At 38.5% G+C, this 18,908-nt stretch overlaps 1 protein-coding gene across 1 annotated transcript in view; it reads right to left on the bottom strand.

Moving 5' to 3' along the window:
• The window catches only part of RYR2 (ryanodine receptor 2), a 537,004-nt gene that overhangs the window by 322,963 nt on the left and 195,133 nt on the right, over positions 1–18,908 (bottom strand). Inside the window, exons 24-25 of the mRNA XM_088842508.1 lie at positions 9,130–9,289; positions 6,744–6,891 (exon numbers count right to left, since the gene is read on the bottom strand). Of these exons, the coding sequence (XP_088698634.1) occupies positions 6,744–6,891; positions 9,130–9,289 (308 nt within the window). The remainder of the gene's footprint in view (positions 1–6,743; positions 6,892–9,129; positions 9,290–18,908) is intronic.

Below are 18,908 nucleotides of genomic sequence, written 5' to 3'. Positions count from 1 at the left end.
GCTGTCATCTGTAACTTAAGAACTGAGTCAGCTTGACATTGGCAGCGCTCTACATAAATTTCAATGAATATCAGAAAAGTAATGGTATAGGAAATACATATAAATGTAGGGTAAATAACTTCCAAAATGTTTAAAATAAAGCAGAGTTGGGGAAGAAAGTGAAGAACACATTACTAAGAGTCTAGATAGCCAAAATATAAATATTCATGTGGAAAGGAATAAAAATAAAATTGGAGGATATCAAGTGGTTGCTATGTCAGGCTTTAAAACCATGGATGATTTTTTCACTGAACCTTTATTATCATCATTATAACATTTTTCCAGCAGAAAAGATATAGACTGTCATCTCTCCTATCTAATACTATCTAGGGAGACACAAAGGTAAGAAAATATTAAAATATTAAAAATATTTAAAAAGTTAGAAAGAGGCTCAAAAACATCTATGACTATGTACACTTGCTAGATATTTGTTGTATGCATATTAGGTATATACCTAATTATGGAAAATACTAGAAAATGGTATACTATCACAGGCATTCTTTTTTTAACTTTATTTTTATTCTATTTTTTTAGCATTTATTTTTTATTTATGTATTTAATTTTTTACATTACTGTATTGGTTTTGCCATACATTGACATGAATCTGCCCCGGGTGTACATGTGTTCCCCATCTTGAACCCCGCTTCCACCTCCATCCCCATCCCATCCCTCTGGTTCATCCCAGTACACCAGCCTCGAGCATCCTGTATCATGCATTGAACCTAGACTGGGGATTCGTTTCACATATGATAATATACATGTTTCAATGCCATTCTCCCAAATCATCCCACCCTTGCCCTATCCCACAGAGTCCAAAAGACTGTTCTATACATCTGTGTCTCTTTTGCTGTCTCGTATACAGGGTTATTGTTATCATCTTTCTAAATTCCATATAGATGCATTAGTATACAGTATTGGTGTTTTTCTTTCTGGTTTACTTCACTCTGTATAATAGGCTCCAGTTTCATCCACCTCATTAGAACTGATTCAAATGTATTCTTTTTAATTGCTGAGTAATACTCCATTGTGTATATGTACCATGGCTTTCTTATTCATTTATCTGCAGATGGACATATAGGTTGCTTCCATGTCCTGGCTATTATAAACAGTGCTGCGATGAACACTGGAGTACATGTGTCTCTTTCAATTCTGTATTCCTCGGTGTGTATGCCCAGGAGTGCGATTGCTGGGTCGTATGGCAGCTCTATTTCCAGTTTTTCAAGGAATCTCCACACTGTTCTCCATAGTGGCTGTACTAGTTTGTATTCCCACCAACAGTGTAAGAGGGTTCCCTTTTCTCCACACCCTCTCCAGCATTTATTGCTTGTAGACTTTTGGATAGCAGCCATTCTGACTGGCGTGAAATGGGACCTCATTGTGGTTTTGATTTGCATTTCTCTGATTATGAGGGATGCTGAGCATCTTTTCATGTGTTTGTTAGTCATCTGTATGTCTTCTTTGGAGAAATGTCTGTTTAGTTCTTTGGCCCATTTTTTGATTGGGTCGTTTATTTTTCTGGAATTGAGCTGCAGGAGTTGCTTGTATATTTTTGACATTAATTCTTTGCCAGTTGCTTCATTTGATATTATTTTCTCCCATTCTGAAGGCGGTCTTTTCACCTTGCTTATAGTTTCCTTTGTTGTGCAGAAGCTTTAAATTTAATTAGTTTATTTGTTTATTTTTGCTTTTATTTCCAATATTCTGGGAGGTGGGTCATGGAGGATCCTGCTGTGATTTATGTCGGAGAGTGTTTTGCCTATGTTCTCCTCTAGGAGTTTTATAGTTTCCCGTCTTACATTTAGATCTTTAATCCATTTTGAGTTTATTTTTGTGTATGGTGTTCAAGAGTTTTCTAGTTTCATTCTTTTACAAGTGGTTGACCAGTTTTCCCAGCACCATTTGTTAAAGAGATTGTCATTTCTCCATTGAATATTCTTACCTCCCTTGTCAAAGATAAGGTGTCCATAGGTGCATGGATTTATCTCTGGGCTTTCTATTTTGTTCCATTGATCTATATTTCTGTCTTTGTGCCAGTACCATACTGTCTTGATGACTGTGGCTTTGTAGTAGAGCCTGAAGTCTGGCAGGTTGATTCCCCCAGTTCCATTCTTCTTTCTCAAGATTGCTTTGGCTATTCAAGGTTTTTTGTATTTCCATACAAATGTGAAATTATTTGTTCTAGCTCTGTGAAAAACACGGTTGGTAACTTGATAGGGATTGCATTGAACTTATAAATCACTTTGGGTCATATATTCATTTTCACAGTATTTATTCTTCCAATCCATGAACAGGATATATTTCTCCATCTATTAGTGTCCTCTCTGATTTCTTTCACCAGTGTTTTACAGTTTTCTGTATATAGGTCTTTTGTTTCTTTAGGTAGATATATTCCTAAGTATTTTATTCTTTTCATTGCAACGGTGAATGGAACTGTTTCCTTAATTTCTCTTTCTATTTTCTCATTGACAGTGTATAGGAATGCAAGGGATTTCCGTGTGTTGATTTCATATCCCTCAACTTTACTATATACATTGATTAGCTCTAGTAATTTTCTGGTAGAGTCTTTAGGGTTTTCTGTGTAGAGGATCATGTCATCTGCAAACAGTGAGAGTTTTTATCACAGGCATTCTTAATGAATATTTATGTGCTCGATATATCCAACTGTTCATTAAAGAGTGAGTTTAACAGGTCGTTACAAATAAAGGTTTGTAGAGCTCTTAACACTATTACTAATGAAAGTTCTCCATAGGATACCACAGTCACTAAGAAGATGCAAGACAAAGACACTTGCACTTATGAGAGTTTACTCATAATAATTCATGAGTGGATGTTTGTAAGTCTTCCTCAGACAACCACTTTGCCTTATTGCATTTCCTTTTCTTGGGGATGGTTTTGGTCACCACCTCCTGTACAGTGTTACAAACTTCCATCCATAGTTCTTAACACTCTGTAATCCCTTGAATCGATTACTGGGAATAGATTGAGATTCCCTTGAATAGAATCCCTTGAATCTATTGGGAATATACATAAATGTCTGAAAATGTAGCCAAAAAATGATGATAATTTATCTTTTTGCCAAGAGAACATGCTGGTCATAGCAAATATCCTCTTCCAACAACAAAAGAGATAACTCTATACATGGAGATCACCAGATGGTCAATACTGATCAGATTAACTACATTCTTTGCAACTGAAGATGGAGAAGTTCCATTTATAGTCAGCCAAAACTGTTCTATACTGGAGCTGACTGGCTTGGATTATCAGCTCCTTACTGAAAAATTCAGGCTTAAATTGAAGAAAGTAGGGGAAAGCAGTAGGCCATTCAGGTATGACCTAAATCAAATCCCTTATGATTATACAGTGGAGGTGATGAATAGATTCAAGGGGTTATGGAGTACCTGAAGAACTATGGATGGAAGTTTGTAACACTGTAGAGGAGAAGGTGACCAAAACTATCCCCAAGAAAAAGAAATGCAATAAGGCAAAGTGGTTGTCTGAGAAAGCCTTAAAATAGCTGAGGAAAGAAGAGAAGAAAAAGGCAGAGAAGAAAGGGAAAGATAGATCCAACTGAATGTAGAGTTTCAGAGAATAGCAAGGACAGATAAGAAAGCCTTCCTAAATGAACAGTGCAAAGAAATAGAGAAAAAACAATACAATGGGAAAGACCAGAGATCTCTTCAAGAAAACTGGAGATACCAAGGGAACATTGGTATTGGGCAAAAACAGCAAGGACCTAACGGAAGGGCAGAAACAGCAAGGACCTAATGGAAGCAGAAGAAATTAAGAAGAGGTGGCAAGAATACACAGAAGAACTGTAAAAAGAAAAAAAAAAAAAAAAGGTCTTAATGATCTAGATAACCACAATGGTGTGGCCACTCACCTAGAGCCAGACATCCTGGACTGTGAAGTCAAGTGGGCCCTAAGAGAAGCATTACTACAACTAAAGCTAGTGGAGGATGGAATTCCAGTTGAGCTATTTCAAATCCTAAAAGATGATGCTATTAATGTGCTGCATTCAACACACCAGCAAATTTGGAAAACTCAGCAGTGGCCACAGGACTGGGAAAGGTCAGTTTTCATTCCAATCGCAAAGAAAGGCAATGACAAAGAATGTTCAAACTACCACACAATTGAACTTATTTCACATGCGAGCAAGGAAATGCTCATAATCCTTCAAGCTAGGATTCAGAAGCACATGAACTGAGAACTTCCAGATGTAACAAGCTGGATTGAGAGAAAGAAGAGGAACCAGAGATCAAATTGCCAACATCCACTGAACCATAAAATAACCAAGGGAATTCCAAAAAAAAAAATCTACTTCTGCTTCATTAACTACACTAAAGCCTTCGTGTGGATCACAACAAACTCTGGAAAATTCTTAAAAGAATGGGAATACCAGACCACATTACCTGTCTCCTGAGAAGCCTGTATATGAGACAAGAAGCAACAGTCAGAACTGGACATAGAACAACAGATTGGTTCCAAATTTCAAAAGGAGTACATCAAGGTATATCATCACCCTGCTTATTTAACTTATATGCAGAGTACATCATGTGAAACACCAAGCTGGATGAATCACAAGCTGGAATCAAGATTGCTAGGAGAAATATCAACAACCTCAGACATGAAGATGCTACCACTTTAATGGCAGAAAGAAAAGAGGAACTAAAGAGCCTCTAGATGAGGGTGAAGGAGGAGAGTGAAAGAGATGGCTTAAAACTAAATATTAAGAAAACCAAGAAGTTGGTATCCAGCCCCATTACTTCATGGCAAATAGAAGGGGAAAGGGGGAAAGGTGGAAGTAGTGACAGATTTCCTCTTCTTGGGCTCTAAAACCACTGCAGATGGGACTGCAGCCATGAAATCAGAAGACGATTACTTCTCGGCAGAAAAGCTATGACAAACCTAGACAGTATGCTGAAAAGCAGAGACATTACTCTGCCAACAAAAGTCCACAGAGTCAAGGCTATGATCTTCCCAGTGGTCACATACAGTTCTGAGAGCTGGACTATAAAAAAGGCAGAGCGCCAAAGAACTGACACTTTCAAACTACGGTGCTAGAGAAGACTCCTGAGAATCCACTGGACAGCAAGGAGATCAAACCAGTCAAACTTAAGGGAGATCAACCCTGAATACTCATTGGAAGGACTGATGCTGAAACTGATGCTCCAGTAGTTTGGTCACCTGATGCGAACAGCCGACTCTTTGGAAAAGTCCCTGATTCTGGGAAAGATTGAGGGCAGAAGGAGAAGAGGCATCAGAGGATGAGATGGCTGGATGGCATCACCATTGAACTTGGACAAACACTGGGAGATGGTGAGTGACAGGGAGGCCTGGTGTACTGCAGTCCATGCAGTCAGAGAGTCGGACATGACTGGGCGACTGAAGAACAACGACACACGGTGACCATATATAAATATTCACCTGTTACACATAATAACATTATATAAATATTAGAAATCATTACTATTTAAGGTTGAATTTCTATGCAGAGGCACTACACTAAAAATATTAGTCATTAGAGAATATCTGGCATAGATCTTATGAATTTTCTACCAATAAATATAGGCACTGCAATGAAACACACAACTCATGTCATTTTGGCAATTTTAAAATATGGACGTTCAGTTCAGTCACTCAGTCGTGTCCGACTCTTTGACATCTCAAACCACAGGAGCAAATGATTAAGGAGTTGACTATCTTAAGCCATATTCTTAAAAAGTATTATTCAAAGGAAATGTGTTATTCATAAACCCTTTAAAAATCCATATATTTAACACATTTATTGTCTGCTCTAGAGTGTTTTCTTTAAAGCAAAATATTGCACTAATTAATTACTATGGCCTATATGTGAGAGTCTAAATAATGAAGATTTAGAAAACACTAGCTCATCATCCTAGATTAACAGTAAGTTCCCCACATGTGAATGAGTTCCATTCTGAGAACATGTTGACAAGTTTAATTTGTTCATAAGTTCAACAAAATTAGCCTAGGTATTTAAGTAACACAGCCAGCTATATAGTATTGTAATAGGTTTAGAATACTTTTCACACAAATAATACATAAAAATAAACACAAAAAATAAAAGATTTTTACCCTTACGTTACAGAACTTTGAAAAGTACAGTAGTACAGTACCACAGCTGGATCCAGGGGTTGGCATCAAGTGAACAGGCAAGAAGAGTTACTGCTGGAGGAGGGAGAGGAGGTAGAAATGGTGGGGCTGAAGGATCGTCAGTAATAGGAGATGGAGGGCAAGCTGCAGTGTCACTCATGCCTGACGTGATTGGACATTGAACCCACATTCGCAACTTTGAAAGTTCGCAACTTGAGGATTCATATGCAGAGGACTTAACTGTTCTCCCATAAATAACTAAAACCAGCTCTTCTCAGAGAGCTGCTGAGGTGAGTGGGATTGAGGGGCAATATCAGAATCACAGAATTAACTGTGTCCTCAGACTCTTCGAGAAGGTAAACTCATTTCTTCCCCTCTGCAGAATCACTGAGATCCTGAGTCACTCTGCTGAGACATGATCTAGTCCTTTAGGGGTCCTTCAGGACAAAAGTTCCCTAAACTCCTGGCCTAAGTCACATACTTCAAATAAAGGACTCTTATCTCACCCTCCCTTTTATTCAAGCATTTGGCTTTAAAGAATTTACAATGTGATTTTGCAATGAGAGGAGAAGAAAGTGAAATGGAAATACCGTGATCTTGATCGGGTGCCTCCAGGTTGTAGCCATACCCCAGCAGTGTGCGCACAGCCTCGCGGAGGCTATCCTTATTGGATTTCTTAGTTCGGTCATCTAGAAGGGCATAGGGAACAAGCCGAGGGTTTCTTCTGTTCTTTACATCCTACAGGAAGGAGGAAAAAAAAAAAGGTGTGTGATCATCAAAAGACAACCAACAGCATTTGGAAATGACACAGCCACCAAATACATCAAAATATAAAGTGTCTGAAGGTAGATACTGTGCCTTCTACCTTCCCTTTGTCTTTCCAGGTTGTAGGAGTTAGTGAAATACTACCAGTACGGAGAATCTATCAAGTCACTGATCAATGTAAATCAGGCTCTCTCCATGAAAAGAAAGTGTAAAAATAACAGCAATAACAAAAGCCAACTTTAATGATCTCAACAACCATCATCCATCTGTCAAGATCACAAGGCAATGGGCTAACTTTAGAGAACCTACCATTTCCTTGCCAAATTGATTGACAGGTCTTTGTTACAAAAAGAGCCTAATTAGTAACCATCATCTCTCTGACTTTTGAGTCAATGTACAACACAAGGCAGCTGTCCATTCCTCAGAGAAAAGTCAGTGTGTGGATGGCCACCTCATGACCTCAAATAGCTTAAAAAAATAATAAACTGACTCCATCAACTGGTGAACCTGGTAATAGCAGGAGTATTAAAAGAACTGCAAACATCACAATTTGTCTTTTATAAAAGAGGCTCCAAGTTTAAAGCATGATTAAAATGGCAATGACCATGCAAGAAGACAGGCTATCTTACCATCTTAACAAAACGAGTATTTAAGAGTAAATACAGAATCTGAGCAGTGGAGATGCCCCAAGACTGCAAGGCTTTCTAACACTTAAGAAATTACTTCTTTGCATTCATTCACTGCTGCAGATTTTATCAAACTTTCCATATTCCAGGAGGCATGCTGCTGCTAAGTCACTTCAGTCGTGTCCAACTCTGTGCGACCCCATAGATGGCAGCCCACCAGGCTCCCCCGTTCCTGGGATTCTCAGGCAAGAACACAGACAAGAAAGAGGAGAATTTGAGCTCTAGAGACAAAAGGCTTGATTCCCAGCCTGGTTTTGTCACCTGGGCAGCATTGGATAAACTGCTTTCAAGTTATATGTGAATTGTGAATAAAAATTGTTCATCCTTCATGGAACTGTTGTAAGAAAACACACACAGAATTCTAGGCATAGTGACTGCCATTTAATAATAATAGCGGTTTTCTGTACTACTTGTTAGGTGCTAAGCCTTTCTCATATATGTTATATATTGAAATTCAATAATTTAGTGAGGAGGAAACAGTGGCACTGAGAGAATTTAAGTAGCCACTCCAAGGTCACACAGTCACTAAGAGACAGGGATAAAATTTGCTCTGTTTTGCTGTCCCCATACAGACCCAATGACTGTTTGTTATTCTCACGAGTGCAACCATTAATAGAGATCCATGGACTTGCCTGGTGGGCCGGAGGTTAAGAATCTGCATCCCATTGAAGGGAACATGGGTTTGATCCCTAGTCTGGGAAGATCCCACATGCCACAAGACAACTACGCCTGCATGTCACAACTGCTGAAGTTTGTGCCTCTAGAGCCAGGAGTCCACAACAAGAGAAATCACTTCAGTGAGAAGCTTGAACACTGCAACTGGAGAACAGCACCCACTTACCATAACTAGAGAAAGCCCCGGCACAGCGACAAAGACCCAGAGCAGCCAAAAGTAACAGTCAAAAAAAATTTTAAAAATAGAGGTCCATGATTCTGAAATCTAGAAAAAGCATTTTTTTAAACTAAGTTTAATAAACACTCGGTGGCAAAAATGACCTGCATTGATGCAAGGCTGTTGATAATCTTTTCTTATCTCTCTTGGTTTCATCAGTCTACACTGCTGAACAAAGAATAATTTATACATAGTCCGCTGCTCTGCTGAGGGCACTATGGAACAACCTCATTTTACCACCATTCGAAAAATCTGGATTATGAAATTCATCTGGCCCAAGGGGCATTAAATGTGAAATTATGGACCTCTTTTATTATTAATTGATCTTGATATTATCATATTTTACATACTTGTCCTAAAAAACAATCTCAGAGAAATGTCACAAAACCACATTATAAATCATTGGTCTGGAAACAATCACTGGGTGCCTCATGATAAAAACCAAACTTGAGGAGGTCTGACTTCCTGAGTCCAGCAATAAACAAGTGTTTCAATGCAAATGTACATTAAAGATATCTATATGATGTGAGTTTCAATATAGTCATTATTTAATCTCTTCTGTTATAAATTATACTCTAGTCCCCACTTAAGTCAATCTCAGAGCATGTGCTGTAGAGCTAAGGTCCCACATACCTGTTGGATGCCGTAGGTCCAGCCCTGTCGAATTCGATCCCGAGCCCACACATTATGAGCATTTTCCGCCAACTTGTCCACCATAGCCTCCTGAGATGGGGTGAGTTTGATAAAGCTCAGGTCCATTGGGGCAGGCTTGTATCCACTTGTCAGTTGGTAACTACAAAGCAAAGCCAAAGACATATACAAAAGGCCTGTCCAAAAAAAATCAAGGTTGATAAATTCCTCTATTAATCTTTTAACTCCAATTGTTTCTAATTTTTATTGTTCCATAGACCACAGTGGGCTTCCCTGCTGGCTCAGCTGGTAAAGAATCCACCTGCAATGCAGGAGACCCCGGTTCAATTCCTGGGTTGGAAGATCCCCTGGAGAAGGGATAGGCTACCCACTCCAGTATTCTTGGGCTTCCCTGGTGGCTCATATGGTAAAGAATCCACCTGCAATGTGGGAGATCTAGGTTCGATCCCTGTGTTGGCATGATCCCCTGGAGAAGAGCATGGCAATCCACTCCAGTATTCTTGCCTGGAGAATCCCCATGAACAGTGGAACCAGGAGGGCTACAGTCCATGGGGTTGCAAAGAGTCGGACATGACTAAGCGACTAAGCACAGCACAGCACAGCCCACAATGGTGACCCGTGGATGTGCTTGGTCAGCAAGTATAGACCCCTTTCACGTAAACTAAAAACTTATCAGGTGGGAAAGCCACGTGATCTTTATGGTTTTATTTTTACATCACTAAAACAGAAATGAAGCAACACCTCCTTCTCAAATTTGAGAAGTATTTATCATTGGTTGTGTCCTAAACAGTTGATGCTTTGGTACAGCATAAATCAAAGTATCAGTAATTAAAATATTTAATGAATTTCTCTTTAAGTTCTCAGGCTTCAACATTTATATCTTATATTCATGTAATATTTATTTCAGAAATCTTTGTATCCTTTCAGACACAAGCTGTCCATTATTCTACTACAGGGGAACTTTAACACATCCATACATTATTTTTCTATTGCCGTTCCAAGTTACATGATTTAGGAAGCCTCTAGATAAGACAGAGACTAGAAAACACCAGGCACGTAATCATCTAAAATACGATTAAGACCTGGATTTTAGGGAATGCTTCAGTCAGTCAGTCATGCTTACCAGAGGCTATTTCCACACTTTGAGACAGAGAAGAAAGGTATCAAGACAAGTATAATTTTTAATTGGGGGGGAGAAATAGAAAATTGAAAATATAAAAATTTTCAGACTTCCCTCATGGTCCAGTGGTTAAGAATCCGCCTGCCAATGCAAGATACAGGTTCCATCCCTGTTCTGGGAGGACCCCACACGTTGCAGGGCACCTAAGCCCATTTGTCACAGCTACTAACCCTATGCTTCAGAGCCTGCAAGCCCCAACTACTGAAGTCCATGTGCCCTTGAGCCCATGCCACCAAAAATAAACAAATAAAATTTTTGAAAGAAAGAAAATATAAAATTTTGCACATACATCTATTACGGCAATACGACTGCTACACTACACACACACACAGAGACATCTGTCTCATCTATTAGAGAAATTGGCACAAAGCCTATTGTACAGCTGGTTCTCTTTCCTTCTTTGTCACTGTTCTGTCCCCTACCATCAACTAGGCCTTGGGGTCAGGATCTGCTTCTGATCCATTTTTCTAATTATCATTGTACTTAGAAGAGTGCCTGGCAGAGAACAGCCTTTCAATCTATAGTTTTCAAAAGGACTCACTTCATGTACAAAATGAATATAAAGAGATACGCATCTTCATCTCAAAGATTCTCCTTTGGTGCAAACAAAGTAAAGAAAATTTGCCAGTTAATTATGCTAACTTAAAGAAAAAAATCCCCAGAACATAAGAAAATGGTCTAACATAAAACTATAAATAATCTTTATTCTTCCAATTATTCTGGCTTATGGCTAGCGAAATTAAAAGGTAAGCTCCTTAATATCAGGGAGAAAACCTAAGATAGTCCCTGATATGTGGTAGATATTGAATAAAAATCTGCTGATTGAATCTGTGTATGACAGAAATAAATAATTTACGGTTGTCTTTACCTTAAATAACTTCTACTTCATTATAAGGCATCTTGCATTTTATAAATGATTTATCTATAGGCAGAACTCTTAAAGAATATTTTGTTTTGTTTAAGCAGATCAGATTGGTCTGGCAATTGCAAAAACTGTGGCTAATTACTACCTTATGTCATTTCACTTACATCCACAGTTGAATTTATTGACATGAAATTTTGTTCTGTTTTAAATCAGAACTCTGCATGTTTAGGTAATTAACAATACATTTTATTTTTCTATAAAGAAGCCATGTGGGACTTTTTAATCACTCATACAAATCACTACCTTTTATAGAATCTGTACGTTTAAATGGACACATCTGTCAACTGTAAGCACAGTCTATATTCAAGTTCTCACTTGGAAAATATTTTCTTCAAGAAAGCACTCAATACATTTCAAACATACCAAGAGGTGATCAAGCCCAGCATCATCTAATTTCCAAGTTTAACATTATTTGCTGGAAGAAGAGTTGGGTACAATGATAAAGAACTTGGTCTTTTGTACTCAACCCCTTCCCACTTCAGTTGCTCACCCCTTTCTCCTGAATTTCCCCAATATCACCCTGCACATAATTCTCTTTCTTCTCTAATTTTCCCGTGGTCCTGATCCCTCCTAGCTGTGACAGACATGGTCAAGTTTTGAAGGTACTCAATAAAGAATTCACCTTAGTGAGTGAAATATGTTTTCTAAAAAGAGGAAAGATACTTCTCTTGTGATCAATTCTAATAGTGGACTTGTCAGCAATGTCAAAGGGAGAGGAATATTTGAAGGGTATTTTCTATAAAAATTTACAGATAATTCTACTAGTCTATAGCAGAACTACACATTCTACTGTGTGTCTGTAGAGCAGTATGATATATACTATATGTACATGCCATAGTTCTGGCATCAGCATTTCTCTTTACTTTCTAAACTTTTCTCTCACTATATACAGTATCTGTTAGAGTTGCTTTAGTTTGCAATCACAATGAAAGCCTATGGAGATTCATTTGCATATATTGATTTGAAATGACCCAATAATTAGTTCACAATCATTTTCAGATGCAGACTATGATTCATTCTACCAGCTTTCCTTCATAGTCTTGTGTAAGAAAGAATTTGAAGTTTCAAGTAGTTCTTTTAAGTGGCAAATAATCCCATTCAAATTAAAGTTATGAATTCCCATTTCACCTGAACCTTATTTCCACACTGTTGTACTTTGTCTTTTACAGTAAACAATAAGTACAAATATCTTTGAAATTAAGACTTCAACCTCAGTATGTTAAAAATTGTGACATCATGAATGCTTTTATTAGTAGCATCAATAATGACTTACAAAATCATTCACAGGACATGACAAAGTAAGAATCAAAATCACTGTACCACTGAGATTTTTTAAAGTACATAAGTGTACTTTAGCAAATCATGCCCATTTCATCTTATTAATACAATCTAATTAGGTACATAAATATCACCCAACTACTAATAGAACGGAGAAGGCAATGGCAAGCCACTCCAGTACTCTTGCCTAGAAAATCCCATGGACGGAGGAGCCTGGTAGGCTGCAGTCCATGGGGTCGCTACGAGTCAGACATGACTGAGCGACTTCACTTTCACTTTTCACTTTCACACATTGGAGAAGGAAGTGGCAGCCCACTCCAGTGTTCTTGCCTGGAGAATCCCAGGGGCGGGGGAGCCTGGTGGGCTGCCGTCTATGGGGTCGCACAGAGTCGGACACGACTGAAGTGACTTAGCAGCAGCAGCAGCACTAATAGAAACTATTTTCTTTTTGTGATTTGAAAAGGACAAAGAATGAAGCTTTTGAATAAAATGCAATCGAAGTGAATCTTGGAAGCTAAATGATTCCAAGTATAGTTTCAGATTGATTTCCAGAAATTTAAAAGAAATAAAGGAAAGATTGCTACAATTCTTGAGAAATGGAATTTTGTAGCCCAAATACTAGGGAAAAGGCATGTCATTAATAATTACACTAATATAAAACATACTTAGCTCATACTAAAGACATCTATGTAATATATCCTACCTTTTCAAGCATTCAGGGAAAACTCTGCCAGAATCAGACAATAGATCTCTTTCTTCTGTCATGTATCTGTCTAGTAGGTGTAGTTTTTAACTTCCTTTACTTTCATACTCTAAGATCAAGTACCATCAATCATTTTGCAAATTTAGTTTATGAGGAATATATATGGTACTAAACAAATACATTCAATGTTTATTTTCAAAGTATCAAATTTATTTCGTAGTTACTAGCTGTTAGTTTTATTTGATGTAATATATAATAAATATTTTTTTTAAGTGAGATTAACAAATCACGTAAACTCTCTGAGAATCAGTTTCCTTACAGCAAAATTTCCTTTTAAAAACTTCTTTGCCTGGTGAGGGGGACTGGGGTGTGGGGGTGGGGACTGACAAACTGCCAGTTTCATTTGCATCCAATTATCAAAGATGTGAACAAACAACTGATAATACTTGGCCCCAGGGGTGAATGGTCATATGAAGCAGCGGTTCAATTCGGTGCTTCATTCCCACCTGATCCACATTTTTCCCCAAGCAGGAATTCTAAATAAGTTTTTTTTTTTTTTAAGTGCTCAGTATAATATCACTCAAGGGCCAATTAAAGTAGTGCAACAAAAACGTGGCAGAATACCAAAAACACTAAGGATAAGCCTTTTCTGTTTTTCCAGCCTCTCCCACCTCTCAAGCTTACTTGTTTAGTATGAATCAGAGTAAATGAAGCTTGGAAGTCATTACATTGTGAAAGATGCACAGTAAACATGAAAAGATTATGTCCAAGTTCAGTGGATGTTAGCTGTAAATTTCAAAACCAAATCAGTCCTCCAAGTACCTTGGAACAAATGGGAAAATCTCAGATGACTGCACACCAGAGATATTCAGAAAAAGTTTTGCTAGAAGCACAGCTACTAAAAATGGTGCTGGGCTGACATTCTCAAAGGAAGGAGACAAAGAATATTAAAAAAAAAAACCTTCTCCAGAACACAAATACAGATGAATAATGTCAGTTGGGAAATTAGAAGGAATCTTTTTCTTCCGCTACTTCGCTTCTTTTCTTTACATATATCTTTAAAAATAATTTATTTACTTATTTATTTGGTTGTCACTAAATGAAAACAGTGACAGACTTTATTTTCCTGGGTTCCAAAATCAATACAGATGGTGACTGCAGTCATGAAATTAAAAGAAGCTTGATCCTTTGAAGAAAAGCTGTGACAAACCTAGATAGCATATTAAAAAGCAGAGACATTACTTTGACATTACAAAGGTCCATCTAGTCAAAGCTATGGTTTTTCCAGTTGTCATGTATGGATATGAGATTTGGACTATAAAGAAGGCTGTGTGCTGAAGAATTGATTCTTTTGAACTGTGGTGTTAGAGAAGACTCTTGAGAGTCCCTTGGAGATCAAACCAGCCAATCTTTAGGAAATCAACCCTGACTATTCATTGGAAGGACTGATTCTGAAGCTAAAACTCCAATACCTTGGTCACATGATGCAAAGAACTGACTGATTGGAAAAGACCCTGATGCAGGGAACGACTGAAGAAAGAAGAAGGGGACGACAGAGGATGAGATGGTTGGATGGCATCACCGACTCGAGGGACCTGAGTTTGAGCAAATTCTGGAAGTTAGTGATAGACAGAGAAGTCTGGTGTGCTGCAGTTCATGGGGTTGCAAAGAGTCGGACACAACTGAGCAACTGAACTGAACTGATTTGGCTTCATTGGGCCTCAGTTGCAGCATGTGGGATCTATTTCCCTGACCAGGGATTGAACCCAGGCTCCCTGAATTGGGAGCTAAGAGCTTAGCCATTGAACCACCAGGGAAATCCCCATTTTGCTTTTAAATAAACATGTAATACGACATGCCCTGTGCCTCCACCATCTCTATCCTGTTTTTAACTCCAAGTTCTTCTTTTACTCCATATCCCCTTTGAAACAAACCACGAGAGGAAAATTTCAAGAAACCAAAAAGTCATTCTTGGCTTCTGGGTTTTTAGAATAGGCTTTGAAAAGTCATAGCAGAGACAACAGTATTTAGAGAAAGGCCTTCTGATATGAATAGCTCTACTTTTCAATATTAAAAGAGCAAGCACCTGATGTGTTGGATGAAGGTTTCAGAGCCTAGAGGAGGAGAGAATTAGAGGAATTCAGTGTTCTCCACCCGCTTGCCCAGATGGAGACCAGACAGATCCCACAGTCAAGGGAGTTTCTGGCTTACTTACCAGATTAGACTCAGGAGAATGGCCAGTTTCCAGAATCTCCCACACCCAACCCCTTGGGCAGCACAGATTCAGAACAATTTGGCACCAAACCAAGACAAGCCTGCCAGATAACTTTCCCTCCTCCCTCTGCCAAGAGACTAAAGTCCTCAAGTTGTCGAAGACAGTATTCCTAGGTTTCCAACCTCCGAAAGAGGCCTGAGTGGAGGTGAAACCAGAGCAAGGATCTGGAGGACTCAGAGATGAGGAAGAAAGATCCAGTGTGTGGTCCAAAGATCAGTCAGGAAAACATGCATCTCAAAATGAGGCAGGAGATACAGACCCCAAGCTGAGTAGCTGGAGTTTGTTCCCTGTGGACAGATACTCCAAGATGAGGACAACAGCAGGAGAATATTTAGAGGTGCTGAGCCCTGTCCAGATAAAAGATAAAGAGACTACAGTTTCCCCATTCTCAAAGTCAAGGAGACATTCCCAACTATATATGCACAGAGGGCTCCTTGGAGATCAGAAAGGAAGGGATATCACTCCATAGTCAGTGATGTTAACCTACCCACTAGAATCCATCTTGGCTGAGATGAACATACACACACATACACACACACGGGAGGGTCCTGAGAAATACTACAGATGGACCCAGACCTAGGCAAAGCAAGAGGACTGTCTAGAGGAAACCCAGAAGAAATGCTCCATAAAAGTGATTCAAACTACCCAGAGGGCGTGCCTCTCTCTCAATCTGTCCTGTGAGTATATCCACATGTACCTTTTTTATCCCAATAAACACTTTGTTTCACTACTTTCTCTTTGTGGTGATTCATTTCAACAAAGCCAATGGGGTCAGGGACCCCCACACTGGTCACTGGTCTGGTGGCTACAATTCAGTGCTCTCACCACTGAGGCCTGACTTTAACCTCTGGCTGGGAAACCAAAATACTGCTTCAAGCAGCTGCAGGTGAAGGCCTCTCAAAATCAGTAAGATGTCAGAAGAAGTCAATGCAGACAGTTAATAAAGAATCTCCTTTGACCATACCTGACTCAAGCTCCTCTGAATCCTCTTTGTGACCTGGCTTCTGACCACAGACTTTGACCTTGTTTTGCTTAGCCCAGCTTTAGCGAGACTCTTGCTTAGGTGAGCTTGGTGGAACTCCCCCACTCACAATACCCGATCACATTTCCCACCCCCCACCTTTGACATCCGAGCACTCTGATCTGCCATTAGCAACAACGCTACAAAGTTTGTTTTACCAGAATCCCCATTTTCCTTGATGTTTCCTCTTAGTGATTTTCCATTCCCTGACCCCTAACTCTGGTCCTATCTACAAATCGCCACTTGGCCTTGTTGCATTGGGTTTGCCAAAAATTCATTTGAGTTTTTCCATAAAATCTCATGGAAAAACCCGAGTTTTTTGGCCAACCCAGTGTATGACTACAGAGGTTTCTCTTCCCCTATTGTAATTGCTAGAATAAGATTTGTCTTTATGCCTTTAACGTCTGCCTGGCTCTGGTTTTCTTTGATGTAATTCAGTTCCTGACAGCAAACTCAAATGAGAATGTCCAAGGACCCAGTGTTTCCTCCCCATCAGGTGAGTGTCCCAAAGATACATAGCCCTGGGAGTAAGAAGGGGGTAAACTTTGAATTCGAACTTAACAACAAATATTTATCCTGTGCTCGAATGTTTCAGGTCCTATGGAACTAATGATACATCATTGAATAACATGGATAAACATCTATGTTTATAGATAATTATGTTTAGATGAGGACTAAAGGCAGTAAGCAAAATAAACATAATATAATAGTATGTCAGATGATATTTAAATACTATCAGAAAAAAATCAAGTAGAAAAGGGGACAGGAGAGAAAGTACAATTTTAAATAGGATGCAATTTTAAGGAGGTAGAGAAAGACTGCTTTCGGAAGCTGACCTTTGAAATCGAAACATAAAGGTGAGAATGAACACAGAAAACTGTGATTTCAATTGAGTTTGCGCTGAACAGACTAGGGCTAGGTTTTCACTAACAAGCTGCATCCTGGCTGCAAGGCCCATTGGGTTTAAATAGGAAATTAAGTCCAATGAGAGCAAATGAAGAACACTTCATGTTGGCACATTTTAAAATCTGTGGTCTGTGAAATTTACTCACTACAAATAAAAAGAGTATATAAATATTTCTTTCTTCACAATCACAGTGCCTCATACTTACAGAAAGAAAATCCAGCTGCATTTGTAACACTATTTTTCATTTAGGTAAATATTTATAGACACTGAATTGTGTGTGTGGGCTTGTGTCTATATGCACTGTATAAATATGGGTCTGCATATTCTGGATCCATCTAAGCATTCATTTCTGAAAGTCATTTAAAATTTATACACATATATGAACACTGAGAATATAATTTTTAACCTTGTATCTGCCCCAATATGCCTGAGAGATACCATTTGCACCTCAACTTGACATCACTGTAGTGGTTTTACAGCATCAGGGTAAGACTGTGGGGCAGGAGGGAGGGAATTTAGCACTAGTCTTAAATACTTCTCAAATAATTCTAATATGCTTTTTCATAACTCAGCACTACTCTTACTTCCCAGTGATAAATAAAGCAACCAGGTTCTGACCTACTACATTTGGGGTTGACTTAACAGCAGATAAGTGCTAACAAAAAGTGTAAATAACAGGCGTTGGTATTCAGATAAGAACTGCATTTTCATTTAAACTTTTAGGTTTAAAAAAATTCTCAATTACTCAGGGATATAAGATATTGTGAACCACAATATCTGGGAATGGGTTCATTGTCAGTTGTATTTTACTTTATTCCTTCAGCAATTGGACTCTGCTCATCAAACTGCAGTGGGTCAAGAGTTTAATTTTATAACAAATGTGGCAAGATTTACAAAATTAGGAATAGACAATAATGTGCTATACTATTCAGTTGCCTGCTGGTTTGTTTAGAGAGGAGAATGAGGAGAAAGAGGGAGAAGAAGGAAAACAGAACTACAATGAATCACATATTCTATAAAAGTCCTCACAGATTTTTAGAGAGATGATCTGTATTATCAGGGAAAAAAACTAACACTCAGATTGCCTATTTTCAAAAAGGGAATGAAGCACATCATTCTAACTATAGTTTGAATCTACATGTGTTCTTAAATCTGAAATGGATCTCCTGTAGGCAGTGTACAGTTAGACCTTTTTATCTCATCCATCCAACTGCTCTATACTTTTTGAATGGTGAATTTCATTCGTTTACATTTAGAGTAATTATTGACATGCAAAGGCATACTAAAGCCATCTTATTAATTGCTCTCCGGTTACTTTTTATTTCCATTGTTTCTTTTTCCTTCTGTCTATGTCAACATCCATAAATTATTTTCTATATTGGCATGCTTTGTTTTCTCTTTCTTGGTCTTTGTGAATCCATTCTAGGTTTTTCTTTTGTGGTAACCTTGCAAATTACATAAAATATCATACA

Source organism: Moschus berezovskii, chromosome 12 (genome assembly GCF_049115385.1).
Source record: "Moschus berezovskii isolate FMDL1 chromosome 12, NW_MosBer_1.0, whole genome shotgun sequence".
Taxonomy (NCBI): domain Eukaryota; kingdom Metazoa; phylum Chordata; class Mammalia; order Artiodactyla; family Moschidae; genus Moschus; species Moschus berezovskii.
This window is presented reverse-complemented; position numbering and strand designations above follow the sequence as displayed.